Source organism: Crocodylus siamensis, chromosome 13, assembly GCF_052110815.1.
Source record: "Crocodylus siamensis isolate JL-2025a chromosome 13, ASM5211081v1, whole genome shotgun sequence".
Classification (NCBI taxonomy): domain Eukaryota; kingdom Metazoa; phylum Chordata; order Crocodylia; family Crocodylidae; genus Crocodylus; species Crocodylus siamensis.
The window spans coordinates 37,028,743-37,053,114 of record NC_143407.1 but is presented as its reverse complement, the minus strand read 5'-3'; the positions used below and the strand labels follow the sequence as shown (position 1 = coordinate 37,053,114).

At 47.9% G+C, this 24,372-nt stretch overlaps 1 protein-coding gene across 6 annotated transcripts in view; it reads left to right on the top strand.

Annotated features, from left to right (window-relative positions):
* EFCAB5 (EF-hand calcium binding domain 5) overlaps positions 1-23,289 on the top strand; it is a 48,452-nt gene extending 25,163 nt beyond the window's left edge. For 5 of the 6 annotated variants that reach the window (XM_090025647.1, XM_090025650.1, XM_090025648.1 and 2 more), the window contains 15 exons: positions 4,904-5,003; positions 5,780-6,838; positions 8,123-8,194; positions 8,278-8,370; positions 8,896-9,110; positions 10,303-10,459; positions 13,758-14,047; positions 14,801-14,973; positions 15,401-15,629; positions 16,316-16,468; positions 17,717-17,820; positions 18,781-19,034; positions 20,127-20,356; positions 20,901-20,997; positions 22,526-23,289. In XM_090025647.1, the coding sequence (XP_089881773.1) occupies positions 4,904-5,003; positions 5,780-6,838; positions 8,123-8,194; positions 8,278-8,370; positions 8,896-9,110; positions 10,303-10,459; positions 13,758-14,047; positions 14,801-14,973; positions 15,401-15,629; positions 16,316-16,468; positions 17,717-17,820; positions 18,781-19,034; positions 20,127-20,356; positions 20,901-20,997; positions 22,526-22,740 (3,441 nt within the window). In that variant the 3' untranslated portion in view covers positions 22,741-23,289. The remainder of the gene's footprint in view (positions 1-4,903; positions 5,004-5,779; positions 6,839-8,122; positions 8,195-8,277; positions 8,371-8,895; positions 9,111-10,302; positions 10,460-13,757; positions 14,048-14,800; positions 14,974-15,400; positions 15,630-16,315; positions 16,469-17,716; positions 17,821-18,780; positions 19,035-20,126; positions 20,357-20,900; positions 20,998-22,525) is intronic. The other variant, XR_016438900.1, reaches the window with a different exon arrangement.
* Positions 23,290-24,372: the final 1,083 nt, after the last annotated feature.

Below are 24,372 nucleotides of genomic sequence, written 5' to 3'. Positions count from 1 at the left end.
TCTAGAACATGTGGCCTTACTAGTACATGAACAGAATACATTGGATTAACTATACTTCCCTCGTGCCTTTCATCCAAAAAAAGCCTTGATGATTTATAAATAGTAATTTAAACTTAAAATGCTATGCAAAGGTAAGGATTTTTGGGGATGATATCTTTTATTGGATCAGCTGTATAGCTGAGATACAGTTTTGCACACAAAGCATTCTCCTTCATTTGAAAGCTTGTCTAACTTTTATCCCAGCTAGACAGTTGATCCAATTACTGATTTCACCCCAAAGTATCTTTGCCTCTCTCATACATCACTCTAACATTTGCAAAAAGCAAGTGAGCCTCACAACCCCCCAAGCTGAGTACTACTAGTATTATCTCCAATTTACAGATAGGAAAATGAGACGCAGGGAGCTAACACAGCAAGTCTGCTACAAAGCTAGGAGGAAGGAGAACCCAGGGATTCCACACTCAGTTGCATCTAAACTCTGATGCTTCTTCCTGGGATCATATTTATCCCAATTAAAAGAATGACTGTATATTTTGAAAGCCCTTAGATAATAGGAGTTGAGAGAACAGTGGTATGAAATGTTAGAAATTGGCTTTTACCCCCAATGCATCCAGTAGCCTTAGTTAGCAGTCACTGTAGCCTTTTGCACCACAAACAGGTTTCCATAGTATTGTACTTTTTTCCCTATACAAGTGTTGCATATTCCATTCATTGCCCTTCTACTGGTGTTTGCAGCACACCTACCAGAGGGAATGAATTGAGCTCCATTGTATTGTGCAAATTATGTTGGGGCCTCTAAGAGAATGGAAATGCCAAGTGCATTTTGGCAGCAGCAGTGTGTTTAAGAGAGCAGCAGGCAGCTGTTATCTCTTTTCAAAGATGGAAAAAAAAGGATGCATCTCAGTCAGAAAATACTTAATTTTCCCATCAGGGCGGGCCATAATGTATCCTTTTAGAGAGGAAAATCTAAACCTCCATGCTATCTGTTTGGATTTTAAAAGATTTCCTTCCGCTGTTAGTATTTGCTGGCCAAATGCAAGGAAATAGTGCGTATGCAAGCACATGTGACAAGGAATGGGATGATAGCACACACTTCACATCCTGTAGGTGTGATTTTTTTTTTTTCTTTTCAGATTAGCCTCAGGTGTCAAAGCAACAGTCCAGAATTTCTGCTTTACTTTGGAGTGGATCTGGTTTCAAAGATTTAAATCAGACCTTTTAATGCTACTTTTTTCTCACCTCAGTTTTGTGATTTTTAATAATTGCCACCTCTCTGTTACTGATGATATTAGTATCTCTGAGACAAAGAAGCATTAAAGCTGGAATAAAATGGCAGGAAAGAATAGCTACTGGTGTAAACTATCACTGGGGGTGGTGGGGAGCATTACCAGACTACCAAGATGGCTGCTAGAGACTGGCTCACCAAATCTAGTTTACTAATTACAGCGTGGTCAGTGCAGAGCTGAGATCTGACCTGGTTTGCCTCCTGTAATCGGTCCCAGCTGAACTATACCCACAGGGGAGATTTGAGATGCAAGCCAGCCCATACAAACTTCTGCCATTTGAGTGTGATGCATTACCTGTGGTCCTCCTTCTGTGAAGCACACCAAGCTAGTTATTTCTGACTCCTGATTTGCATTTGCTTGGTGGCAGGTAATTATTGCAGTTTTGCGGGGTGAGTAGTATTGTCTGTCTCAATGACTTGCAATTAGAGCCATAGAGCTGAGAGAGCGGTATTTAAACTGCAGTCAGATTACAAGGAATCCTCCCAGTCCTTCTGATTTCAGAGTTGCACAGCAGTGAGGATATTGGCTCAGCAAGAACACCCTGGATTGACCTGTTCCAAAACTGGCCACAACAAAATGCAGCCTCATCTTTAAAATCATAGAAGAAAAGATATTTTAAATTTGATGTTTATGGGCTGGACTTGCTTGTGTCTTGATGCTTTTAGCACATTTCCTGGCAATGCTGTAACTGTACCTGCATGAATTTGTGGAGACATTTTACACCCAGGGCCTTAGAAAGTAACTGATTACAGAACAGATTGTTTTTTCAAAGTCCTGCAGTCTTGAGCAGTTGTATCTGATTACTCTGCAGGAACAGAAAGAACAAAGATTCCCTTATCATTCTTCCCCACGCTGTCCTTCCTGTGTCGGGCAACAACCAGGACATTTTGATGGTTGCAGTATATACATCCTTTGTGCGCAAAGGGGAATAATCAAGCAGCAGTCACTGATCTGCCAGTGGTCAAAAGGTGGCAGCTGGCTTGTTAATGGGTTGGGGAACCTTTGCTGGACGTGACTCGGAGTTGTTACCATTGGAATTGAAGTGGGATGGGTCGTCCAGTCTGCTCAGCAAACATCACTGCAGTACCACTGGCTGGTCCCCGGAGCATGCACTAGTGCTGCTCGGACCCAGAGGTGGTGCGGAAGAGTTTCCATCAAGCTGAAAACAAGATGGAAAATCCCTGCCTCCTTCCCCTTATCGCATATTCAGTAACTTCTTTCCTCTCTAAAATGTTTTGTGCTTTTACTGGCTTTCATAAGATCTGAATTGGAGTAAACTGTTCTCAACGCTGTTGGCATTTTACAGCGCCAAAAAAGCATCTGAAATCGAGAGCGGTAGCTCTGGAAAATAACGCCACATTCTTCTTAATTACTTTTTGGAAAAAATAAAACTGCATTAATGCTGATGATTTGCAGGGCAACTTTCAGGTGATTCTGACAGGCAACAGCTGGGGGAACTTGAAAGGAAAATAAGGGCAGGGAATGGAAATACTCAGTGGGGCATCCAAGCATTAGCTAGTGGTGGAATAACATCTTTAAAAACAAGTTCTGACAGTCCTGCTTTTGCATTTGTTACGGAGATGCAGGAGTTGACTTGGATTATTCAGTGAAGTAAACTGCTTGAAGAGCATGGGAAAGTGCAAGGTAGTTGGATCTTAATATTGAGAGGGTGTAGATAAACTCTTCGTGTTGTGTAAGTTTAGGAGACAAAAGCTGGAATTATCAGTTCTTCTTACCAGCAGGACCTGAACTACAGGAGACCTATATGACTAACAATGGGCTCTAATTGATCTTCATGGATATTAAAGCTCTTTTAGCCCCTTTTCTGGTTGGTGGCTCTGGCTCCAATTTTTTCTCTCCCCACTTGTGGAGCACACCATTCTTCGCCCTAGAGCTGGCAGCTTTTTGGTACTGCTTCATGCTTTGAGTTTTGCAAAGCTCTTTCTGATCACTTAAGATGAAAGGTGTTACAGTAATGGAAAATATCACTTCCTCAGTTCCTTACCTTTCAGCATTTCCTCCTGGGAGGCTTTATTCAGTGCCTTGGGGCCCCTGATTCCAGCTGAACGCGGGCCGATCTCACTTATTTTCAGGTCCAGCCACTTTTCTTTTTAGATTATAAAGAACAAGGCTACCAACCCACATTCCCGGGCTCACTTCCAGAATGCAACAGCAAACTTCTACATTTATTTCTTCTGCCTCAAGGCATGGAAAATTTGACCCAGAATTAATAGCTTGGTGAATTTTGTATTTGACAGTTTTTACTCCACGAGCAAAACCTCAGAAGGCAATCAATAATTCAGATGTAAAACTCGTTGCCACAAATAATGGATTTAAGCACATTTATGCACCAATCAACTACGGTATTACAGTAATGGGAAGGAGATTACAAAGGTGGTAGCCCTGAAACAGTGACAACATTAATTCATCCCAAAATGGAAAGCTTACAGTCCTTAGGGATAGCTTTATTTTATTTTTTAAAGCCACAATTACCTGATTAGAAATCCCCAATTGCACTGAAGCTTTCCAGCCTTTGCTGTCCCCATGCCTTGTCTGAGCAGAAAGGACATGAATTCTATTTTGCATATAACCGAGGACTGTGACCTGCTGGCACCTTGTGGGATGCATCTCTGCGAGGCCAAGCCTGCTCCAATGGCATGTCTTAAGAGTAGCAGGCAGCCCTTTAACAAGCTCACAGATGCAGCCCTGCAAACAGAACCATTTCAAGGGATGGGGATGCAAGACACCCTGTAAGAAACCCATGCAGAAACTTTCTAATTGTGCTCGGTTCACCATTGGGTCTCTCTTATAGACAAGAACATCAGAACTGCCACTTACTGGGTCATTCCCTAGGTCCTTCTTGCCCAATCTGTGTCGCGTGATGGCAGAGAGTGGACGTGAAGAGGGAGAGAGAGCTGGGTCTGACCAGAGTTTTTCCTCCTGTTCCTCTCTCACTTGCAGCCTCTAGTCTTTAGAGTCCAGGAAGATCTCGTTCGTTCAGAAGCTGTACCCCTAACTCTGTTTTATTGTGACATTCACAACAGCCCATGTGAGAGAGGAAGTAGGGGGGCTTCTTGCCATAACCTGTTGGACTGTTGATCTAGCTCGTTTCACTGGTAGTTCCTGAGACGCGATGTTTCAAAGGACACAAAACCAAGATACCTTTGCACACCACCATCATTATGGTGTAATTGCATTTTGTGGGGGGGATATTCCTCCAGGCAAGCAGTATGGATCCTTAAAACATGAGATTGAATGACTTTCATCCCTACCTGCAGAACTCCTGTGTTACTGTTGGTCTCAAGCTTATTTAGCCCTAATCTATGGGGAATATGCAATGACTTGCATACAAGGTAGTATGTACACCTTATGTCCATTGAAGATGAGGTTCTGGCCCCTATGAACTCGACCTGACTTTAGTGGGACACAAATTTTCAAGTGGAAGGTATCATGGGGCTTCACGGTACATGAGTCCATTCCTGGCACCTTCAAAGGCCCGAACTACACTCGGAGGCTTTGCAAACTGTACAAGAGGCTCCAGTGCATTATATTTTGATGTAAAAAAAATTAGAAATGTAGAAACTACTTTGTACTAAAAGCTGTAACCTTCTGTCTAGGTTGGTCTCTTGGACAGACAGAGGATACTGGCCTTACTGGAAGACTTCTATGAGAGCAGCCCAATGCTTGCTAAGAGAGGATTCCAAAATCCACGACAATGTAAGCACATGGGATGTTTGGGATGGGTTTAAAGATGTGAGACGCTTTCTGAAGTCATGTCAGTCACAGGCAAAACCCAAGAAGGGTACAGGCCTGCACCGGGACAGGCTGATATTTCTGCAAGCTATGTAATGGAAGCAATGGATTTTTGTCAACGTACAAAACCTCCCAGTGGCAAACTGAAGTATTGCTGGAGCATACTGTAGTATTTCTGTAGGCAGCACTGCAAGAAAGATCATTTTCCCTAAAAGAGCTTTTCTTTTTGACTGGGATGCCAGATTATAAATGTTATCTCTGTCCTTTTTAAATTTAAAATTTCTCCATGAGCATGGAAGAGTTATAAAGAACACGGAGAACATTCAATTTTAAAAACGCAATGATTTTTTTTAGATGTTAAATCACTTGAGCGTGTCCTGCTGAGATCAGGAACAGTGGAAATTACCACACTGCTTTCCTTTTTAATATGGAAAATGACAATGTGAGAGTGGCGTTTGCTTCAGAAACATGGCACAATGCACATCTTGAGAGCAAATGAGTTCTAGAGGTAAAGAAACTGCCCCCATTACAAATGCTCCATCTCCAGTGCCGAACACTGGGCACCTGACTCCTGCTAGTACTTGCAGGTGGTGCATGTTCACTAGGGAATATAGAGTAGGTAGCACGTGTCCACTAAGGAATACTTTTCTCCACCTCTGTATCCTCTTGCACTGTTTCCCCTCTAGTTAGAGAGCATAAAAACCATACAAACTATCAACTAAATGTCTTTTTTCTGTTAGGGCCAATAGTGGAATTGCAAGAGATTGAGCTTGCTGAGTTCTGGGGAGACTTCAGTGATGGACAGATTGCTTCTGCAGAGTCCAGGGAAACATTTGCTTGGCCACAGACCGAAGTTTCTAAGGGAGAGACCCTACCACCTGAACCTCTACCCAGCAGTGGACCAGCTACAGATAAGCCAGTGGAGGAGTCGGAATGGCCTGAGGCGACTCCAGATGAAATGGAGAACCTGGAACAGGTGGGCACAAGCGAGTCTGGGACAAGCAGTATCCATACAGAAGAACCTGGCTTGACTGTTAAGTCGTCCGAGACTATTCTAACACCAGCCCATGAAGAAGTAAATACAGTCTCAGAGGAGAACCCTGCTGCCGAAGGGCAAGTGAGCCAGAAGAGATCTTGTGCTACTACAGAGACCGAAGAAACCACCCTGTCACCCAGCCCACAAACGCCAAACACACTCCTGAGAGAGGAATTGGGTGAGGTGAGCCAAGAAGATGCCAAGGGAGGAACCACTGTTGCTGAACCCAGCAGTTCAGATGAGGATGCCACCTTTAGGCATGGGACTGCTTCGAGTGAGGCAGCTGGGATAGACCAACAGCCTGACGCTGGAAGTCCAGGGAGCTCAAAAAACCCATTCTCAGAGCCAGCTTCTGGAGCCAGCCAGGAAAAACTCTCTGTGGCTGAAGAACCAAGCAAGCCTGTTGCTGGCTCGGACTCTGAAGATCAGCATATAATCTGGGACAGAGAACCTGGTTCAGAAGGACAGCTCGGTCAGGAAGAATATGCTTTGTCTCTTGAACCAACCGGGGCAGTTCAGGTGTTGGTACTGGAACAGGAAGTGGAGAACAATGTTGCAGAAGAGGGTGGGGAAGCAGGGTTATCTCTGGCTGCATCCAAACCAGATGCTGAAGAGGAAGCTGCAGTGCTGGGGAAAGAAACCCCAGCAGGTAGAGAGGGCGATGCAGAGGCACACGTCACTCCATCAGAATCACAGCAAAGTAGAGAGAACGTGCCGCAGGCTGGCGATGCCTCCCTGCCGCATGAGCAAGACCAGCGTAAAGGTAAAACCTATTGTCCTGTGTGTTGTTGAATCTTATTCTCTTTCTACCCAGAGATGTGCACTGGTTTAATTGGAACTACATTTTTTTTTAAACCAATTCAGAGCCATTGCAAGCATGTGAAGAAACACTCCTGCTTCAGATTAAGTGTGGCTTTTATATTTCTTTAGAAAAGCAGGATTAAATTTAAAATAAGATGCTTTAAACCAGGTACAAGTGTTGATGCAAAACCCAGCAGTGGCTTAACTCAAATGCATGTAGTTAAATTGGGGGTGGCTTGGAAGTAGACAGCCCTCTGCTTTTTTATATTTTTCTCAACACAGCCTTCCCATCACGGTTTCACAGTATGTTCCACTCGCAAGATATCAGGTAAATCCTTCTGTTGGTGTTATGTGTTCAAGCCATTTGAAAGCAGATGGGCGCTTTTTCAAGCATTGTTATCTAATAAAGGAAAACGTAATGTTCCCTTTACCTCTGCAGCTTCACAGCAGGGGGAATCTGATAATGTTAAACGTAGAAATGTGTTTTGATAATTATTAGGAAAATGAGATGAAGACCCCAAAGGAGGTAGATTATGGCATCAGATAGAAACAGCTTGTTTTAGTCTCTTGTTACATTTCCAGAGGGACTATTTTACTTCTCAGTTGCATACGAAAGCTTTCACTTTAGGAAGGCTGCAGTCAGTCAACTCCAGGGCTTGCATGAGGTACTCTATACATATTATTGGATGCTGATGCAGGAATAGACCTCCCACAGGTAGTTCAGCAATAATTTATCTTATGCCCCGGAGCTAAAGCATCGCAGGGGCTTGGTCAGTGCTGTGTCCTAGTGACAAGCTTCATGCCTGTAGCAGTGATTTTTGTCAAGGGCACAAAAACGCAGAGCGCAGGACCTTTGGACTAGCTGCACCTTGCACATAACCAGCAGCATCCAAGCAGTGGGCAGTGTTCAGTGCACAGGCCATACCTGGCACTCATACAGTGCACTAAGTTGGAACAACTCTGCATTGGGTTGAGCTTGGGAGCTGTGGAGCTCACTCAGGGTGGGGGGCAGAGGGATGTTGGAATGGTTGCGTGGAGCCGGGTTTAGGAAGCGTGAGGTGCACAGAGCCAGTTTTACAAGGTAATACTTGCACAGCATAGAATAAATACCTACGTGTGATGAGGGTAACTCCAGAGACACAGAGGTGCCATGTGTTTTACGTGGGTGGGTTCTGCCTATTGACAGCATGGCGTTTGGGCTTCCTCAGGTTCCAGTTCACTGATAGTGCCTTTGTTTAAATTTCAGATCCATCACATTCCCCAAGACAAGAGGCATTTGAAGAGGCAAGCCAGGAGATGGATGAGATTCCCTGGTCAGGTGACTGCTGTTCTGACTGTACTATGCTATGAACACTTGTAAGGATACTGCTTCATCTTGCATAGTCTGCTTTGTCTTCCCAGGTGACCTTCTGACATCTAACCTGAGTTTCGGGTATAGCAGTTATGGTGACCAGATTCCAGAGGACTGGAACAATGAAAACTCCAGATTTCCAGGTATCAGCCCAGTATCTTCAATTTAGCCACTGGGTGACTCAGAGTCTCCACTACAAGTCCTTGAACCCTCCCAGAATTGCTGAAACATCACATCCCCGGGGATACTGCCCATTGTATTGTGGGGCTTTTGTCAGATACGGTGAGCATGATGTGTTGGGTCTCCCAGACTTGCAAGGGTTTGCATACCAAGCTTGCATCAGGCAGACCCACTGTTTGCATACAAGTAACTTCAGCTGCCTGAACTGAGTAACATGGCTTAATGGCATTTGGTCTGATTGTGCTAGATTGTAAAGAAATATTATTGGGGTTTTTCCTCATTATTCAGAGATAATGAGGAAAACACTTCCTTGATATTTCTTCAGCCCAGATTCAGGAAAACCCCCACTGAATAAAGACTTTGGGATTAAGCCCATGACTTGACGTGACCATATCAGGTTAGCATTGGCTTCCTTGCACATAACCAGAGGTATCCAAGCATGTTTCCTTGTGCATAAACAGTAGTATGGTATGTTTTCTTCCTTCTAGACTTGCGTATGATCATGGCAGAGATTCAGACCCGTGGTGCCTCCCGAGCCAAGAGTGCCTTTGACCAGAGCTGTCTCAACCTGCCACAGTTCGTACAGCTCATGGAGACCTTTGTTGGTGAAGACACCTCTCTGCCTACTGTGAAGAGACTTGTTGCATTCATAAAAAGAGGCTACATACAGACTGAAGAGGAAAAACTTGAACAATTGGAAAAAGTAAATGCTGGCAGGTGTTGCTGGTATTATGTATACACAGAACATCTAGCTAGAGGCTTAGGAAGTCAGCCTGCTAATCCTGTCCCAGCTGAGTTTCACTCATGTCCTCACTTTCCAGTCCTTGCTCTGGAGTCTCTTTCTTCCTTTGTTTGCACATGAGCTTTCCCCACCCTAGCCCTGCGAGTGATGAAAGGTGAATTCTGCCACGGGTTGTCTGCCTGTAGTAGAGCCTGGCTCAAGGGAACACCAGGTGTACAGCCAGCTGGAAAATAGCTTCAATGGTTCAGTTCTGTTTATTCATCGCCAGAGGGCAAGTCCTCCCCAAGGCATGTTGTCAGAAGCTACTTTGCATGCATGTATGTGTTTGTGGCTAAAACATGTACTAATACATATGTATGCATGCATGCACACAGGGAGTATGTACCCCATGTACTGACCCTTGCACACAAGCCCAGTGTGCCCAGTATCTCTGCTGTGCTCCTCATTATGCCGGCCTGTGGCTACCTCTCCAGCTGCAGTTTCCTTGGATCTCATTCTTCTTTTGCTGTGCTGCTGACCTAATTTGGATGAGATATTGGATCTGACAGCTCTGCCATCCTCATGCTGAACATGGCACACTTGGCTATCGTGGATTTAATTTCAAACCATTTTTAGCATCTGGTGCTGTGCACAGGTTGGTTTTGAGGGCCATGCAGCACCGTAGGCCCCGGCACAGTTACGAGCAGGGCCAGAATCAACAGTTTGCACAGAGACCCAGAAATAGTGAGCCCTGCCAAATCCTGCAGAGTTTCTTACAAAGCCCAGATCAGCCTTGGCTGGAAAGGCTTTTCTGTGCTGTGAAACTGCCACCTGCCTGCATTGATCCCGCCAGGGCTTCTGGCACAGGCTTTGTTTGCATGCCAGGAGCAGACCCCTTTGAGAAGCTGATGTTGGCTCTGCGTAGTAGTGCAGAGCTGCTGCTTCTGCTTAATGTTTCCCAGTATCACCCTGGTTTTATGGCTGTCATCTCCTTCAGATTTTAATGGCATATTTTCAGTGGTTGCCTAGCCAACGGGCTTTTTATGACTGAGCAATGAGCCAACCATTGCAATTCCCCTCCTGGCCTGGACTCTGAGCATGGGTGCCCATACGTTATCAAAGACCAGCTTTTCCTCACCGCTTTCCCACTTCTGTCTCTTCTCCCCTGTCCTAGGTTCATCGTGAGTCTCTCTTGGCCCGAAGGAAACTGCTCGTGGAGGCTCTTTTTGAGAAGTGGGACAATGAGGGCTCTGGGTTCCTAGACCTGAAAGAGGTGGATTCTGTGCTTTGCATGTTTAAGGAGGGAATGGAAAAAGAGGCTCTGAAGAAGGGTAAGAAAAGAGTAGTACCCATTACCAGGTCTGAGGTGAACACTTGTCTAGGGTGTTGGACCATTCAGTGATGGTGTGAATGACATGATGGGTGAAGAGCATGTCTTACCTGTGTTTGCAAATGGAGTCAGAAGCAGAAGGGACTCTGGCAGAAAGAGAATGAAGGTTTGTGAGTGAGATGGGCAGCAAGTGTCCTTGTCTCCAGGCACTCGTGCCCTTTGGGTGTTGCACTACCCCCTTCCCAGCCTCCAGGAAACACTTGGAGAGTTCTGAGCATTGGCTTTCAAGCAGAGGCACCCTGCTGCTTTCACCATGTAGTGAAATGCTGAAACACCCACTCAGTCACCAAGAGATTTGGTTTGTAAAAACCAGTTCACAGTCCCCACAAAGAGCACAGCTTTCATGATGGGCACAGAGGTTCGAGTCAGGGTTCGTTTGAGGCTCTGAGGTGCACAAGCCATCTCATCTCCCCGAGTCAGCTGAGCAATGGTAGGCATGGGGGAAGCAGTCTGGGTGAGACAATAGCATAATGGAGGGGAGCGATGGGGAAGCAACCCAGGGAGCCACCTTGGTGGGGAGGGCACAAAAATGGCCACAATCACAGCAGCAGCTAATTGCACTGTTACAATTGGCACTGCCCTGGGCATCGTGGGACTGCCTGGCTATGCCTCTGGTGAGACACGTGTGCAGCATGTTGCCTGAGCTTCCCCTGGCAGCCAAGCATCTGCAGACATCCAACCTATGGATGCTGGCAGGCACCGTATTAGTAACCACTGGAGCGACAAGGGCTGCTGATGCACTTACTGAGGCACCCCTAAGACCAGCCACTCCGCCCCAGACCTCCTCCTGAGACACTGAATTCATCCTGGTCACTCACTGCTGATGAGAGCAAATTCTGGTAACCCTTTCAAATCCTCTCATTCTGTGCCACGTCAGGCCAGCTGTAGGAAGCCATGTCATGCCTTTGCATTGTCTCAGTGGCCCGGAGTGGTGCAGCAGTTTGTACACGGCAGTGGAATTAACCTGGAAAGTGGCCCTTCCCTTAAGTACACACTCCATCCCTGCAAAAGCCGCGGCCTGCATTCTCACCCAGCTCCTAGCTGCTGGCACTACCAGCATCTTGCATTTATTGTTTATAAATCAGCAGCACCAACCTCTGCTAGGCAGCTGTGCAGAGAAATAAGAAGGCAGTCCCTGCTCTGGAGAGCTTCCCCCCTCAGTGACCAATAACGAGCAAAGGGTGCAACATATAAATGATATAGAACAGTCCCTAGCCATTTCAGACTCATCTGTCAGACATCGTGGTAGAAGTGTGTCTTGGAGAGGGAGAGGGGCCTCCCAGCCTGGGGCAGAGCATGGAGCAATCTGTAGAGCAAAGCACTGAGTCTGAGATGTCTGAAGAGGGCTGTCAGCTGTCTCTTGGTAGGGAGCAGTAGCTCACACTGACCTTGTGCACATGTCCAGGTAATCCCAGTGTCACCAGAAACGGGAGGGCAGAAAGGAGCAGGGGGGAAGCCCCAAACACAAACCTTGTGTGCTTTGTCAGCCCCTTCCCTCTCCTTCCTTTTCCCCCTCCCACAGAGAGAGAAGAAACTGAACGTTTTTGAAAATCCTTTGAGGGAAAACAAGTCAAAACCCTCTGTTGTAAAAGGCCTGGAGCTGCTGAGTGCTTGCTGCTGCTCCCACTGAAATCAGTGCAGAAAATCCTGTTGCCTTCAGATGCAGCAGAATTGGACTCTCAGCTTCCGTAACAGCAGGGCTTGGCTGCTTTGAGAGGCAATCTGAGCAGCCTTCTTCCTGTTCTCATGTACATTGATCAGAGCATTTTCTATTATACTGTTCCTTACAGGCCATTATATGTATTGATCATGAAATACTGCCTGCCTGCTGACAAATTTTGCCCTTGCCCATCCTCGTCATCGATTACCGCATCACAGATGCACTGAAGCATCTTCCCATTTCTTCTGTTTGTTTGGGTTGGGGAAAATGTGAGATCAAGATTCAGGATGGCTTCTCAGAATGTCTCCTGCAGTTTCCAGGGGAGGTGTCCACAGCAAAAGGTGCAATTGCTGCTGTAGCCAGGGCAGCAAACACTCATGTTTCAGAAAGAAAGTGTTGCCTGCGGCATAAAGATTGTACAGGAGCTCCCTCTTGCGTGCAAAGGCATTGCAGTGAGAGGGGCACAAGGTCCTGCCCTGTAAGAGCTGAACAGGAAAGCTAGGAACACAGCAGCCGCCCGGCATAGGCAAGCCACACACTTGGGCAGCTGCTGAATAGAAATCGGCCCAGTAGGTTTCCATTTGCAGGCTCATTCTGTCTTGATTCCTAGTGACAGGGTTTAGAGATAATAGTTTTTAAAGGTCTGCACCCTCTGTAGGTTTCCACGCAGGCTTGTACAATCATAGAAATCAGGGGAAGGCTTTAACTCATTGCTGCTTCACAGGTGTCTCCTTTCTGCTGTGCAGTTGTTTTTTGAATGGTTTCTCTCTCTGATGACTCCTGAAAGCCAGCTGGGTCTCTGCTTCCCCCTTTCTCCATAGCAGCCTGTTTCCGACTCCCCCCTCCCCTGTCTGCATCCCACTGCCCTGCGAAGGGAAAGGGGGCTAGCCCAGGTTTCACCCACTCCCCAACCTGCCTGCCAATCTCTGCTCGCCTGTGCAAGGTGCGAGACTGCAACCTGACATAGACATGTGCAGCCCACGGGAGGCGGCACTCAGCAGGTCCTGAGTGAGTCCTTAGTGATTTTTTTCAGACTGATCAATCACTCCTGATCAAATCGGCTCTCCACTCACCCCCTTTCTTCTGGAGTGCACGCTTCAGAGACACCCAGCTCTGCCTGAAGGGTTGTGGGAAAAATGGTTTTCTTCCCACTCCCAGTCTGCATCTCCTGGGGAAGTCCTGAGACTCCAAAGTGTCATCATCCCGTCATCTACGTGTCCATGCAGTTGGGCTGTGGTGTTGAGATATGTATGGTTCTAGACAGTCCTGTGCAACCTCCTGATTTTCCTTTGACACCTGGTATTTGGGTAAAGGTGTGAGTGGGAGGAGGCTGTGCAGATACTTTTCTGTGTCTAGACCCCAGAGATCTGAGGAAGGGGAGTTGGTTGCTGGCCCCTGGCTGTCATGATGGCATTTTTGATTCACGGGAAAAACAAATGAAGGACATGAGTGACTCGGCCTGAGGGGCTGGAGAATCCCACCTGGAGCCAGCTTCAGGCTTAGTGCCAGTGTTGCATTGGAGAGCAAAGCACAGTGCTCGGAAGCAGTGACCCTGCCTTTGTCTCTGTCCCTCCTTTAGCAAAGAAGCACTTTCATTCATCCCGCCAGCAACCCAGCGGAGCGGCAAGGTTGTCGCCAAAAGAATTCCAGACCTACCTGGAGCTGGTTGTTTCCGAGCTGACCGGGAACGAGGACGAAGTCCTGGAGAACATGGTGGAGTTTCTGACCGTGAGTGTGGAGCGAACCCACGTGGAACGGCTGCGAGGCTCGGCCAGGATGAAGTGGCTGCTCAATATCCAGCACGCGGCCGAGACCAGCGGGACAAGCATGGAACCGGTTTACAAAGCGGTCTTCAGAGCCCTGTCCCAGGTACATAGTAAGACAAGTTTATTAGCGGCTGTTCAGGGACCTCAGGAGCACGGTACCAAGAGCTGCTGCAGGTCAGGGCAGCTCTTGTCTGTGCTGTACTGCCCTGGGACCATCCGTTCCTCCCTTTCACAGGGAGACAGTCATCTCTTGCTTTGGAAACTGTGATGAAATAAAATCTGGACACGCACAACCCTAGCCTGGTAGTTTCTGGAAACAAGTGCACAGCACTCAGTTGTTGGCCAGTGTGGCAGTCTACAGTGTAAAGGGCTTCATATGTTATCCCAGGGGCAGCTTAAGGGATAGTGGCATTTACAGCCCTCTTTGAGGGGACCGTGCACCCCTTCCCCGTGCAGCGCTTTTGCTGGCAGTGCCTAGCTTTGAGCATCTGCAGACCAGAGAGAGGGTGTCTTCACAGGAAGACTGGACTAGCTCACCCTGTTGAACCAGGACAGTATCTACCTGGAGGAGCGGGCAGTTCATAGGTCTGATACTGATATTCTTTTTCAAATAAACTGGTTTCTGAATAGCAGAAGGAAGAACCAGATCCATTCCCTGACCGCTGCCACTGCTGGGCCAGAACCTGAGAGACAGGAGTGACAGTGTGGACATCATTACTCATCTGGTGAAAGTGAAATAAAGTCACTGGCCCAGAACAATGTCCCAGGATAAATGGGAGAAGCTATAAGCATGAGAGCTAAGTGTAATGGCCAGTGGCTAATGTCCAGAACATAATGTGAAGCATTGCATTGGTAGGATGGAGAAGCCCATGGGAACAACAAGAAAATCAGTGCATATATCGCCCTTCTGGAAAAGAACCGGCTCTCACCCGAGCGGGGAAACATTCTCCTGCGCTATGTGGCTTGTACTGCAGAAGATGCCCCATACGTCCTCAACCAGACACTTCACGCGGACATGAAAGGAGTCAGGTAAGGGAACCTGCACAAAGCTCTTTCCTTTCCCCAGAAGGCCTCCAAATAATTGAATGTGGAGATGCAGTGCAGTGTAGTGATAAGGACAAGGCAGAGGAACCCCCTAGGAGAGACTGTCCCTCAGAGGCCATCCTGATCACAGCTGTGATACTTTAGCATGGAGAGCCCCCAGCTGCACTGCTGTTTGTTTGATTTTGTCTGCTAAGGCCCTCATGTCCCCTTTGCCCCCATGTTCCCTACAGGTCTCTTCAGAGCTTGCTGCTTCCTGGGGTTCAGTCTCATTCACTGAATACTCATTATTTTACCCCAATATGTGTCTACAAATCCTCACAGAGCTTTTCTAGACCCTAAGGATTTTCCTGTCCTGCTTATGCTGGTTGTACAAACTTCCTCTCACCTGTCTTGTGGCATCCCTGTCTCTCAGCTTTGTGGCAGTGGAGGAGGGGAAGCCGATCCACGTTCCAAGAGTTCAGCTCCATGGAAATATCCACTTCTGGAACTGCAGCCGTCCAGAAGAGGAAAGGAAAGGCTCCTTCCTGGTGCTGCCGTTGCAGGACTCCCGATGGAGAGTCTTTGGGATTCTAGGACTTGACACGCTCCAGGACCAGTGCGAGCAAACCATCTTCCTAACCCACGAGATCAGCTTCTACCAGGTGGGCACCATCCGAAAATGGGTGTGTGAGTCTCTCCTGACAACCAGGCAGGGACCGTGTGGCCTTCCCGTGCTTCAGTGTGAACCAACCCTGGTGGTGGGCTTGGGGAATGCACTGTAACCTTGCAGTCAGGACTCATAGTAGAGATATCTTTTATTAGACCAACAAGATTCTGATCAGACCAACAACCCGGATACCTGTAGGCCTGCAGCACTCTATGGGATGTGAAAATGGCATGAGCAATGCCAACAGCAATCCCCTTATCAGTGGTTATCTAGGCAGCTTCCCTCCTAGGCCTGCCTGCTGAGGCAAGTACAGAGTTGTACCTGCTCCAAAGTCATTGGCTGTCTTACTGCCGGGTGTCATTTTACCTGGCTGGGATGCCGGTAAGCAACTTCTTCTAGAACCAGTCCCTGTAGTTGGTGATTCGGCCAGCAGGGAGCAGAGCAAGCTAACGCTTTCTTTCGGAGCTCGCCTCCCATTTCATCAGGAGCTTGGCCAGGAAGCCTGCAGCCCCGTGCGACAGTGGGGCTTGGGGGCTGCCCTGTACTCCGAGAGCTTGTCCCTGCCGCACGCTGTTTTGTTTATGCTACCGAGTTTGTGCTTCCTCTTGCCGCTGTGACACTGTCCCCAGCTTGATCCTACTGTAATCATTCCTTCTCATGCCAAGGGTTCTGCTCCCACAGGGCGTTTCCCATGCATTCAGCAAAGCCTACCACCACATCCGCACCCTGGAAAACATAATGCAGGTTGCAGTCACTGCTCTGGGCTGGCTGCACCCCAGGGCCCCCACCATCCGCGCGGTCACGACGTACCTCGTGGAGCCTGGCAGAGACAAGGTAAGCCCAGTCCCTTCACACCAGCCAAGCCAAGCCAAGGCCACTACTGCAGTAAAGAGGGATTTGACTAGTGCAGACTGGCAGGGACCTACCCCCATTTGGCTCCCCTTTGGCTCACCACCGAGAGTTTCCGCCTGATGCTATTCACAGCAGGACTTTGTAGAGGAAAAGGGACAGTCACCTTGCAAGGGGAAGCCACCGTTCTTTTCTGCCATCCCTCTCTCTCAGCAATCTTCCTTCCACTCTGGGAGAGCGGTTGGGATTCCCTTCGGCTCCTGTTACAACCCTTCCCCTGCTTCCCTACACTAGCCAGAAGGGTGCTTCCTTACCCCTGGGCTAAGAGCACTGCCCCATTAGTGCCCCTGGCTCCTCCAGCCAGGGCAGCAAGACCCCTGACCCAGGTGGAAGTGTCACCAGACCACGGAGCCACAGGACGAACCAGTGTAGCAGTACTCTGCTAAATCAGTCCTCCCCTTGCAGAGAGGAAGCACAGCCAAGATCACCATATGGAAAAGGAGGATGGCTCGTGCTGGCTCTTCCTCCAGAAATGGTATTGGCAGGCAACATGTAAATACAGCAGAGGCCACTCTGAATTAGCCCGCACGTAAGGGCAGCCCGCTCGCCTTTGGTTCACATGCCAAGTTTGCAGCAGGCAGTCAGAGACCTGGCTGCGCATAAGCTTACACCACCCTCAATTAGGAGGATGAGGAGCAAGACAGTGAAATATTTAAGGCCGAGTCCAAAACTCACTGCAAAGGTCACGTGATGGCAACTGCTGCCACCACCGTTCAGCTGCTTCCCCTGATAACCGGGTTCCCACTGGAAACGTTCCTCCCTCCGGGCTTTATGTTTTCCTGTTGTCAGCTGCCCGTGAGTCATGTTGCTTGCTCCCTAAAGATGGCTGCGTGCTTTTCCCTTGCCAGGAGAGTGGGGCTCTAAGGATCCAAAAAACAATTGTCCTTTGGGGAAGCCCCTCATCCACTTGTAGGCATCCTTCTGGGCTGGGGGCTGGGGCTCAGGTTACACAGGCCAGGTGAAAGAGGATATTATTCCATTCTTGCTGCACTTTGGGGGGAAGATTCTGGGGTTATGAGGGCAAAACCGACCTGCAGCTATCCTTCAGTCGGCCCACTGCAGCTGAGCATTCAGTGTAAGCTCCGTCTTGAGGAATTAGCTGATCTCCCTATAAACTTAGGAGTGGAGGCTCCTCTCCTGCCGGTATCATAATCTCCCTTTCCTCTGTTCCAGATGTGTGACTATACTTTGTGCAAGATGATGACCACAGATCACTCGGGGCAGATAGAAATCCACTCCCCTCCCACTCTCGTCAGCAGGAAAGAAAACATCTTCAGGTGGGCTTAGCACCAGCATGGTGTTTTTGGGTCATCTTCCAAGCCTGTGCTGTGAGCTGGGCAAGCAGAGAGAAGCTGGGCTGCTACTCCTGCAGCAAGAGGGCTCCCATTTTGATCTCGACTACAGCGCATGCAGGAGTCTGGCTGCTGGACACGGGACCAGGCTAAAAGTGGGCACATCCCATTGTTGTGTTTGGCCGGCAGCTGGCAGAAGACGCACGCAGTATAAAGATAGCCTGTGGGTGGGTGAGCACACATAAACAGAGCATGCTCACTATCGCAGTCTCTGTCACATGCATGGTAGTAAACTCTCAAAGTCTGTAGGGCATATCTTGGACTCCGTCCTGGAAATGTTTAACGTCATGCATAATGCTTACTAACGTGAGCAATTCCGTTGGTTGCTCTGGGTCTGGTAGCAAAAGTTTGCAGTGTCAGGCCCTGTATCCGGAGTGTCCTGTTCTTTAAATTAGCGTATCTTTTTTCCTGGCGGCATTATCCTCATTTCCCCTGAAACATCCTACTGTAGAGCTGTTTCCTTCAGCTGCCAAGGTCCTCACAACTTATCTATCAAATGCGTCTTCTTGAATTACTGGACTTAGTCAAGCAGTGGCCTGACTTGGTGTATATGTTTTTGCTTTGTATAGCTCTGTGGAGCAAACATCAGCATCACTGCATACAGAAAATCGTCTGTATGGCATGAATACGACCCTAACCTATACCAGTGAAGCCTCCCTGCAGCTCCTGACACCAGACCAGGATGAGCAGGGTTGGTTTCCAGGACGCTTTTTGTTGCCACGTTATGTGGCTCGATGAGGTCTGTGTATAGGCTGCAGGGAGCAGAGCAGCTGATGTAGCAGTGTGAAAGCTCCTTCTCTTCAACAGCACAGTGCACCTAGGAGTTGCCTAAAAGCCTGGCACTCTAGAGTTGCTGAGATCGCCCTTGTTTTACTGTCATTTCAGGGGTTACCTGTTCAAGTGCGCAGACAGCTCTGGGGTCATTAGCGCCTGTGTCTATGGAGAACATCACACTGCCGTTCCGCTCCGGGAGCCATCGGGAGAGACCCTTGGGGTGTTTGATCTCATCACCGGACTTTACCAGGGGTTACCACCTCCTGAGCACAAAGACCTGCAGGCCATGCTGAAGATGGTCCAAGCTGCGTGTTCGGAACTGCTGAGGGAGTCGGCGGGGGAAAGAGGGCCAAGCTATGTCTTAGGTACTGTATTGTTCATAGAGGATCATAGGGGGTGGGGTTGGCACAGATGGGGGTTCTCAGTAAAATCCTAACCTGGGCTTCCCTCAGACAGGTGCGCAAAAGGATGCTTCAGGAAAGCTTATATCTCAGCAGCTTCTAGGAAAAGAGTGAGGGAAAGATTTGCTTAGAGACTCTGTGCTCCTCAGGGCTACTCCAAGCAGAATCCAGACTGGGTTTTGCCATTCCCAGGTTAGCTGCACCTCTGAGCCCTTCCAGACTTGCTCAGGGACACCCCACTTTGAGGCTCTCGCCCTTCTCGAGACAAAGACCTGCGTTCCTCTCCCTCCAGACGGGGCTTTTCAGCTGCAGTTCCCCTCAGCCCAGCCTATCTCTGCAGATGCGATTTGATTCAGAGCTGCAGCTCTGCTTTCCCTCAGGGACAATGAGAGTTGGCAAGTGCCCAGGCAGCTTTCCCAAAGCAAAGTGCTCTTTATTTAGAACAAGGGCATTACAGAGAACGCGTCACGCAGCTGGCAGGCACGCGTGGCAGGTAACTGCCGGCACTGCACAGCACCCTGGCAGGTAGACAGCTCAAGGGTGTCAGTACTTACATCCAGAGTGGACAAGTCCATCTCCCAGATCAGGCCTGAGCCGTTATGCAGTTTGCCTTTTGTTTTGTCAGGCTCTTCAGCCAGAACCAGTGAGCATGTGCCTTTCCCTTGGGGACTGAGGCTTCCATAGTCTTGCTGTCTGCATCAGTGATGTACTTTAATTACTCTCTTAGTGACTTCAGCTCCCGCAGGAAATCTGCCCTCCCCCCCCGCCCCGGTGTAAGGAACAGACAGACACATACAACATTACAGCAGTAATACAATACTCTTTGAATATCCCATGCTCCTGAAGCCTCAACCGCATCACAGTGAGTCCTGGTCCTTTCTCAAACATCTACCTGGGCTCTTTGTTAGTAGACCATTTGCAAACACTGTTTTTGCTCTGGAAAATGCACCCTTGTTCATCATGAAGTGGGCAGACCCCCTCCCCCGCAATCAAAAGCTTGTCTTTGGTGGCTTATCTTTCTGAGCAGCTCCTTGAAAAGTTGGCTTGTGATTCCAGAGGCAGAACACGTGGCAGATGTGAGGTGTGCAGGGGTACTTTTCCATCGACTCATGCTGCAGGACCTGCGTGAGTGTGTCCAGAAGCTCAGTCCCAAGTCCTTTGCTGAAATAAAGAGCTACGTAGAGCCTCCAGCTGTAGTGCATAACATCTTGAAGGCTGTGCTGCTGCTTTTCTACCCCCAGTGGAAGGGCTCAGAGAAGACTGAGAACTGGAGTCAGTGTGCACTGGTGAGATATCAAATAAATAAGGTGTACAAAGTTTAGCTGGCATAGCCGTCGGCTAAGGGTGTGAAAACACCCTCTTCCCTGGCCAACACAGTTCTGCCTACAAAACCCCTGATGTCAACACAGCTCTACTGACAGAAGAAGGCTTCTGTTGACTTAGCTAACATACTTTGGGGACATGGGTAAGTGCACCAGCACAAAGGGTCCTTCTGCTGGCACACGATGTGTCTTCACTGCATGCCTCTGACAGCAGGTGCAGCAGTAGCCCCATAACATCAACAACCCTACAGTCTATCAAACTGAGATCTACTGACAAGGAGCCCTTCCCCATCCCTTTGCCCCTCTGATACAAAGCTTGCTTGCTTGGCCTTCTGCTTTCTGGTTTCCCTGTCCTCCCAGCCTCCTTCCACAATAGCTCCACTCCTGCTTGCCTGTCTGCTTCCAGAAGTGCTCCCTGAGATTCCTCCCAGGTTTGTCAGTGGCCTCTTTAACCCTTCACTATTTTCCCGCTGGCCACCAATATGACTGTGTGTGCTCTGCCTTGCAGAAACTCGATGGTGATTTGATTCAGAAGATTTGCTGCTTTGATCCGACTGCTGCATCTGCGCAGGTCTGGCCAGAGCTCGTGTCAGACTGCATCAAAGGCAAGTATTAGAAACTTGTTCCAGGGTCACCTGAGGTAGCCCAGCAACTAAAGAGTGTCCCAGCCAGCACCATACTTAGACTCCTGGCAGCCCCTGGCAAACTTTTAGTATCGGGCCCCCCTTCACCAGAGGTAATGATCATAATCATCATTATTTGCACCATTTTCTAGCTCTCCTTTCTATCCACGCCTAGGCAGCCACCCAGTTTGCCCATGCCCTGGTCCCGACAAGTTCTCAGTTGAATCTTTTAAGTTCCTTGTGTCGGGAGCCCATTCTTGGCTCCCCAACAGACTGAATCCCAGATTGAAAATTTGAATCCAGGTGGCACTACCCCCTCTATGAATGATTTTCAAGATGTTCAGTGAGACTTCTGCAATGAATCTTCCGTGTAACCATCGTGTGCCACATGTGCCTGCCCTGTACTATAATAGCTGCCCACCCCATGCACCAGTAAAGCGACACCGAGGTGTAACAGACTATTTCACAGTGGAACACGGCATAAAAATATGCAGCATTTCAGGTGCCTTTAATACCATACATTAGATTAGTGTCCATAGCCTGAGAAACGAGAAGGACACATCTGACCTTGCTAGAATCGAGCTAATTACATGTGGTGGTAGCTTTTGTTGGTCACTTCTGATCTTAGCATGCGCTGTGCCTGCAAGAATGGCCTCTTCCTACAGGAGCTCCTCTAGGAAGAATATATTAGAAGACTGTAATAGATATACTTCAAAAATACTTGTACTTATCCTCCAGCAGATCACTTAACCAGCATCTGCCACGCTGAGGCTCTTACCTTTTTTTGTGTCAACATACGTATGTATTAAGTACTTCGTATTCAACACCAACGTACGCTTTACGAGGACCTTTTAAGCATCAGTGGCCCATGTCTGCCCCGCTGCTGATTTGTCCCACCGAACCCAAACCTGAACTATAAAGGATAATTAAAGTGTGGATTTAGTCCAGCTCTCCAGGCTTGTCTATATTCAAAGGCCTTCCATGGAAAAACGAAGAGCGTTTCTGTTTAACAGTCAAATCAAGATCCCCATTTGTTTGCTCACAGCGGTTGTCAGTATTCTAACAGCACAACCATAAACATTGTTTGTCTCATTTGGAAATATTTATATAATTTGTCAAGCAAGCAATAGAAACAAGTATTTTCCAACCACTGTGAAATATTAGTACTGTTCTTCCCGCTGCAAAAAAGCCATGTTGGGAATTAAAATGTGCAGCAGTGGATGAAGGTAATTCATTCTCGCTTAGTGAGGAAGTGTGATTACCAGTTGTCTTAAAATAGATTCCTCCCCTGCAGTCTGGGTGAGAAGCTTCACTTCAGGCTTCATGTCAGTAAGAGACTGTAGCAGTGCGTATTCCCACATCAGAATTTGCTAGGATGCTGCCCCTGGTCCTGTGTGAACTTCCACCATCTTCAGTGGGATTCTGCCTGGGTGCAGAGGTCCATGCTAGTGCAGTGCTGTGCCCTCATTCCCAATAGGACTTCTGGGTTAACATCTTTTCTCTTTTTCAGGTGTGCCTAGGGGAGATGTGTGGAAGCATGGCTCAGTCCCCGCTGAATGTCTGTACAACTGGGTCCTTACTTGTCTAGCACTTGCAGAGCTCACACAGAAACTTCCATGTGCAAAAGCCCCATCTCTAGCCTCTTTGACACCAAGGCCCAGTCTGACTGCAGAAAAGTCATCAGAGATGATGCTGTCCCCAAATGCTAGCAATTCTCTTATTTGATGTTACTCCTTCTATTGTTTGTATGTTTGGGATTTATAGATATGAAATGCTTGTTGCTTTAAAGGGTTGGAAAGCCAATAGACCTAGCTAAATCAACTATTTTGGGCTGTGAAAGGGAACATTTGTGCTACCAAAGGTAGGTCACTAATGTCAGGGGACTTGATTGGACAGATAACTCTCTGGCTTTTGTTTAATTCTCACATGAGGAAAGAGAGAGTGGGGTTAGATAAGAGGGCAAAACGAAATGTGTATGTCTGCCCAGTTACATGGGTCATGAAAACAGAAACAGAAAACAGAAAGAGTCACTTCTCTAAAATGACTTTTAAAGAGTCCTGTTAACCTAACAGACTGTCGGAGAGCTGGTGTTACCCTGGATGGGAAGTACATTTATTGTAGAAAAGCCCTCTACTTTTAATACAGCATAAAGAGTTTTTTATTGGGTTAAAGCTGGTGATTATGGCAAACTTTCCTGACTAGTGCAAGATTCCATCTTTGCAATAATGTATCTTTTGGCAGAATCCGTTTTTAATAAAATTTTGGGAAATTAAACTTCTTTTTTTTTTATTTACTTGACAAAGTGTAATGTCTACCAAATAATTTGTAATTTGAGATTGCAGGTTGCTTTTTAACCTCTTCCGATAAGATAATGGCGATTAGCTGATACTTGCTTCTAATCTTGCTTCTAAGTAGGCTTCATATTTTGGTGGGGGCAGGGGAAAGCTTTTCAGGTTGTTTGAAATGATATTTCTAGGAACAATGTCCATACAGATATTATATTGATAGCCATGAGCCCTTCTCACTTCAGACCAGGCGCAGTAGCCATTTGCTGCGAATACAAATGGGTTGCTAAGCTTCACGAAGGGAATCAAACAGGTCGGATGCTTGTGATCTGCTTCAGCGAGGGGCATCGCCCCCCACGGGCTTGCTCTCAGTCAGTGCCTCTCCAGCTTCCCAGGCAACTGAACCAGATACCAAACAGAGACCTCAGCTGCACTTACTGGCATTGCCCTGGCCCATCTGAACGCTGTCCCGCAGCATCTCTCGACCAGCCTCAATATCACAAAAACAGGCTTCATAAGAGCCCCAGACAGGGCCGGTCCAGGGGTAATTGGCACCCTAGGTGAACTGTGTACCTTGGCACCCCCACCACTTCCAATACCGAGGAAAATAAGAAGTCTAGAATGAACTTTTACATGTACTTACTTGATATTCAAAATGAACAATAAAAACAATGTTTTTAGGTGAAAGAAATCAGTGTCACGAGCTGTAAGATAATATACAAGTAGGGGTGCATCTTTTAGGAGGACGCTGCCAGCGGTATGCTCTTGCCATAAGTCCTCTTGGAGCTGAAAAAGGAGTTGCGATTTTAGTGATCTTTCCTCTGAGATCTTTTCAGAGGCCTTTCTCCCCTTGCCCAGCCAAAGGTCTTAGACCAGGATGGAGCCGTGGCCACCCAGGACTGTTATTTAGAATGATGTTCCTGTTATTTTGTTCTGCATTATAATTTTGGCGCTCCCCAAATTTTGGTGCCCTAGCAACCGCCTAGTTCGCCTAATGGTTGGACCGGCGCTGGCCCCCGCTCTGTTTCAGAGCACAGCGTAGAGGTGAACGCCAGCCCGCCACAGAGGGGAG